The sequence below is a fragment of the Hipposideros armiger genome, unplaced genomic scaffold (assembly GCF_001890085.2).
Source record: "Hipposideros armiger isolate ML-2016 unplaced genomic scaffold, ASM189008v1 scaffold_580, whole genome shotgun sequence".
In the NCBI taxonomy this organism is placed as follows: Eukaryota; Metazoa; Chordata; class Mammalia; order Chiroptera; family Hipposideridae; genus Hipposideros; species Hipposideros armiger.
Genome location: NW_017731930.1, coordinates 694,496 through 700,495, shown reverse-complemented (window position 1 = coordinate 700,495; position 6,000 = coordinate 694,496). Strand labels below are relative to the sequence as shown.

Here is a 6,000-nt window from a genome sequence, read left to right as displayed (position 1 = left end):
CTCTCTCTCTCTCTCTCTCTCTCTCTCTCTCTCTCTCTCTCTCACTTTTTACTATCATATAAACAAACATACCTTACTCTCCAGTTTTTAGTGAAATCAAGATAAAACAACAGTTGCTGGAACATTTTAAACAGAAAGATATTTTGCTAAATATTAATGCATTTGATAAAATGTGTTCCATAGCACATTAGTCTGTATAATGCAGCTAAAAAGAGTAATTCTGTACCCAAATAATTATGGCAAATGCAGGAAGCTATATTCATTTCCCACTGCTGTCATTTCCCATTGCTGTGGAGAATCACAATGTCTACGAAAATATTAAAGGGTCTGAAAAGTCTTAAAGAACACTGTTTTACTTTAACTCACCATTTGTTATTTATCTATCTTGGAATGCATCCCTCCACCCTACCCTAACCCCATTTTATGGGGGATAGTGCATGAATAAATACCTGCTAACATCTTATGAAAAAATAAGCGTTCCCCAGGAACATTTTGGGAAATACTGCCTTAGAGTATGCACATTCTCACATATAAGATGCACCAAGAATTTAAATAATTTTTACTAATATACTTACTATTGCTTTGCATATCTAACAACACATAAAATGTTTTATTTCCTAGAAAAGTAGTATTAATTTAAAATGTCAAATTCTTAAACTAAAAAGAGAACATTGATTTTTGATTGAATCAAATATGGTTTCAAATTGTACATACCTGTATTTTGCTTTTTCATGAACCCAGACATATTCAGGGTTTTTCAAACTCAAGCGTGCAAGGTCCTTTACAGATTTGGTTTGTGTAGCTGAGAAAAGCAAAGTCTGGCGTTTCTTGGGAAGATTTTCAATAATAGCATTCATAGTATCAGCAAAGCCCATATCCAAGATTCTATCTGCTTCATCAAGAACTAAAAAGGGAAAATGCAAGTTTAACTACAATGTTTAAAATATACATTAGGCTAAATGCAATGTGGTATCCTGGACTGGATCCTAGAATAGAAAAAGAGCATTAGTGGAAAAACTAGTGAAATCCACATAAAGTCTGGAATTTATATAATGTACATCTCTTAGTTTTGACAAAGGTATCACAGTTATGTAAGATAGTAGGGGAAACTGGGGTAAAGGTATAGAGAAACTCTGTACGATCACTGCAACTGTTCTATAAATCTAGAATTAAAATAAAATAAAAACAAAAAGTTAATTTAAAAAGTACATATTAGGTAGTATCACTAGTAGTGGATGTACCTTAAACAGTAAAAAACTCTTAGCAGTATCAAATACTGAAGTATCTAATTTCATATAGAAGAGTATCCATATTCTTCTATTTTGATTTTTAAAATGTCAAATTGTACTCTTGAGTTCAGAATCCACAAGCCAAAAAATTAAGTTATTTCTCAGATTGTTTTTGTTCTTAATCATAATATTTATTCAATAAAACATTTTATCATTAAAATTTATGAGGGCTAGGGCTCTCTTCTAAGTGGAGATATTTTTCATTAAAAATTCATTAAACTCACCTAACATTTGGAGATTGGTGGCATGAAAACATATTGTTTCGTCCATGTGTTGAAGAAGCCGACCCGGTGTGCAAACGAGTATATTTATATTATTGATCCTCTCAGCTTCATGTTTCAGATCCTGAAAACAGTTGTTTCTTTTGATTACACAGACACATCACTGAGCAGCCTGTGTAGCAAAACTATAAAAGCCATCTACATGTGCATTTCATCAAAGCAATGTAGATACTCTAGAAATAAATGTAACTTCTTTCTTCTATATCTGCAAGCACATTCAAATGTCTAGGCCAAATAAAAGTTCTTAGTGAAGACCTAAAGAGTTCAGAGTTCCTCTAGATTCTTAATCGTATACAGGATTTTGAGGCCAAGAAAAATACTATATGAATGCTCCAAGTCTTGATTTCCTTTTAGTACTGCCAGAATCGACTTAAAAGCCAGAATTATTCCCATTCTTTAAGTCAGGACCTAGGGGCATTGAACAGGCTCTGTGGCACCACTCACTGCACATCGTGGACTACAAAAAGAGCTCATCTCTCTATTTCTCTCCTTGAAACAACAACCACAGAATGTTGTTCATGGTTAAAGCTGGGTGACAGGTACATGAGTATGTGAGGGTTTGTGATGCTACCTTTTCTTTTTTTATGTATGTCTGCATATAAATTCAAAAATTCAAGTATTTATCCTCACAGTCTAGAGACTCTAGCAGAGATAAGCATTCCAGGTATACTACAAGGTAGAGAGGCTTAGCACAAGGTTTACCATGACCTAAAATAAACATTCCTCAAAACTATCTTCTATCAGAATGACATCAGAAACATGGTGGCTTGACAGATGCTCCTTGAAATCGCCCTTGGAAGTTACAAGTTGAACAGCTATAATTAAACAAAGGATTCCCTATGCAACACACAAACACAACTAAGAGATCCGTACATCGAAACACCTGAAGGTGGGCAAATGGGGCAAACAGGGGAGGAGGGAAGGGGGAAGTGCAGAGATTGGGGCCACAGGACACAGCCTGGATCTCACTGCAGTTCAGGGAGAGGGGAGGTTTGAGAGAGTGCAGGTGCACTTTCTGTGGCCCCAGGAATCCTGCCTGAGGGATCAGCATTTAACATGTTGAACCCAGCAATCAGGCAAAGACCTGGGGCAAAGACAGAATACAACAGGGATCAAATAGCCCTCACTGCTGGAGAGAAAAACAAAGCCACCCTCCCAGAGCTGCCTCCCCCACACCCTCCCAGTGTTAGCAGTATGCCCCAGAAAAAAAAAAACAGTAGCAGTGTTGGATTAAAGAGCAGAATATGGACAGCCCTGAGAACAGGACAGCTCCTGAGTGGCAGATGCAGGGCGTGGCTAATCTCCGACAAGGAAGGAGCTACTGGGGTGAGGCAGCTGTGGCCTGCAGTCACCTTTGCTAGGAGGAGAGCAGAGCACCTGCCCCCTCTCCCAGCCCATTTCACTCCCACCTTTCCCAGCTGATCTTGTGGCAGTGGGCCCTAGACAAAGGCCTTCCCAGACCATGTGGTCACTAAGGATTTCACGCGGGCTTCAGACAAAGACATTCCTGGACTGTGTATGGTCAGCAAGACTTCCGCGTTTAATATTTCCAAATTCCTACCTCACCTGGGAGCCAGTCAGGAACTGGCACAATGGCCACATGTTCTAATAATAAATCTTAGCTGCCAACCTGGAAACTTCAGGGTATATAGCCCCAAGTCCCACCCGGGTCGGGGCTCAGCCTCTGGATGTGAATCTGCTGAGCCAGTACCGGCATTAATAAAAGTTGCTTCCCACGCCTTGGTGTCCTGTCTCTGTGTCTGGGTTCCCTGCAACAATCTAAGCAAATGCACCCAGGGCTGCTGAGGCACAGATGCCAGCACTGGGATTTCAGAGGCTCAGAACCCCATCGCCCACAACATCCTCTCACGGGGGTAGTGCCCTGAGACCAAGGTGACCTGGTCACAGAGAAGAAGCCCACCTCTAAAGGAAATCTCCCACAGGGTAAGAAGTCTGAACAGCTCAAGAGAAAATAATGGGAGGCAAAATACTGGAACAGATCATGAGAAAATAAGAAAAAATACTGGAAGGCAAAAGAAACACCTATTCATATCAACCTGCTGCAGAATTCACCCTAACAGATGCCCAGGAGGAGAAATAATCCAGTTAATTGCCATGAATAACCAAGGTAACAAGGCAGCTCAGAAAAAAAAATGAAAAATCTCTAGAAAATAAACTTAAAGATATGGAATTATGTGACTTAAATGATTGAAAACTCAAGACTGCAGTTCTGAAAAAAAACCCAGTGAGATGCAAGAAAACTCAGATAGGCAGTTTAATAAACTCAGAAATAAAAACCAACGAACAAAATTAGTATTTTACCAATTAGATTGAAATTTTTAAGAAAGAACCAAATAGAAATTCTGGAGCTGAAGAACTTGATAAAAGAGATGAAGAATTAAGTACCTGCTTTGGAAATAGAGCTGACCAGACGGAGGAAAGAATTAGTGATATCAAGGATACAAATCCAGAAATGACACAGATGAAAGAAAGAGAGATGTGAGGGTTAAAAGAAATGAAAGAACTCTACAGGAACTATCTGACTCCATCAGAAAGAGCAACATAAGAATAATGGATGTATCAGAAGAGGAAGAGAGGGAGACGGGTACAAAGAGTACATTCAAATAAATAGTCAACGAGAACTTCCAAAACCTATGGAAAGCATGGAATCCTCGAATCCAAGAAGTAAACAAAACACCAAATTACCTCAATCCCAACAAGCCTTCTCCAAGGCACATTATTTTAAAGCTGTCAAAAATTAATGACAGAAAGAATTCTCATGGCAGCCAGGGAACAGAAGGCTGTAACATACAAAAGAATTATCAGATTATCAGATTAAAAGAATTAACAGATTATCAGACTTTTCAACAGAAACTCTAAAAGCCAGGAAGGAGTGAAATCAAACTCAAACTATTGAAACAGGGAAATTCCTAGCCAAAAGTAATATATCCTGCAAAGTTATCCTTTAGATATGAACGAGGAATAAAGACCTTTCCAGGTATACGGCAGCTGAGGAAATTTTGCACCACAATGTCTACTTACAGGAAATACTGAGGAGGCTATTCAACCTAAAACAAACAACAAAATGATATAAAAACATGAGCAAGATTACTAACAAACAGAAGCAGGAAATAGCAATCCCTACACAGAATAGGGCACTATATACTTAAACAAAACATAAAGGGTAAAGAAGATAAAAACGTAACAAAAAGAAAACGAGAAGAAGGCAATTTGCTACTGCAACTCAGAAATCAACTCAGAATAAACAGAGATAATTTGTGACACAAAAAATCTAAAAGAGGAGGAGTAAAGGTCTGAATTTGCAAAGGGGAATGGAGATAAGAAGCATGTTGAAGAAAAAGGCCTACTTTACATATGAAACTTTCTTTTACATAAACTTAATGGTAAACATTCAAAAAAAATCCAGAACTGAGACACATAACATAAAAAAAGAGAAAACAAAGGGAAAAAAATCATACAATATCACCAAACTAAAATAACTGACAGAAACAAAACGGGAAAGTAACAATGGAGACACGGAGATACCAGAAAATAAAAGATAAAATGGCTATAGGAAGTCCTCATATATCAATAACCACCCTAAATAAATAGGCTGAATTCACCAATAAAAAGGCAGAGAGTAGCAGATTGGATCAAAAACATAACCCAACCATATGTTGCCTCTAAGAGACACATCTCAGCTATTGTGTTGTCAGAAAAGTCATGACGCATTTTTGTGACAAAAAACAGAAAAAATATGTCATGACTTTTCCGACAACCCAATACAAGGACAAATATACACTCAAAGTGAAAGGGCAAAAAACGAAACTCCAAGCAAATAGCATCCAGAGAAAAGTGGATGTACCCATACTTATATCTGATGAAACAGACTTCAGGACGAAAAAGGTAACAAGAAACAAAGATGGACATTTCATAATGATAAAACAGACAATACAACATGAAGACATAACATTTATCAATATACAGAGAATGCCAAAAAGTGTATACACATTTTAGGAAAGAAAAAACTACATTAAAATTGTAATACTCAATATATACCAATAACAAAAGATGAATACAAGTCACATTTGACTTCTGCAATATCAAGAGGAGCTCAAAGTGGTTACCATCAACATCCACACACTTTTGATTACGGCGAACTACTGCTTGAGAAGCGTTGACTAAAGTGTCCACTTGTATACGTTTTTTTGGTACTCCTGGAACATGCTCCCAATCAGGGAGCACCAAAATATATAAAGCAACTACTAACAAAAGTAAAGAGAGAAGCCAACAAAAACACCACTGACAGCTATGGATATATCATCTAAACAGAAAATCAATAAGGAAATATCAACCTTAAATGACACATTAGACCAAATGGACATAATCGACATTTACAGAACATTTCATCCTACAACACCAGACTACAC

The 6,000-nt window shown here is 37.6% G+C and overlaps 1 protein-coding gene across 2 annotated transcripts in view; it reads right to left on the bottom strand.

Moving 5' to 3' along the window:
• DDX10 (DEAD-box helicase 10) overlaps positions 1–6,000 on the bottom strand; it is a 288,326-nt gene that overhangs the window by 258,602 nt on the left and 23,724 nt on the right. For both annotated transcript variants that reach the window (XM_019624111.1, XM_019624110.1), the window contains exons 5-6: positions 1,514–1,634; positions 715–904 (exon numbers count right to left, since the gene is read on the bottom strand). In XM_019624111.1, the coding sequence (XP_019479656.1) occupies positions 715–904; positions 1,514–1,634 (311 nt within the window). The remainder of the gene's footprint in view (positions 1–714; positions 905–1,513; positions 1,635–6,000) is intronic.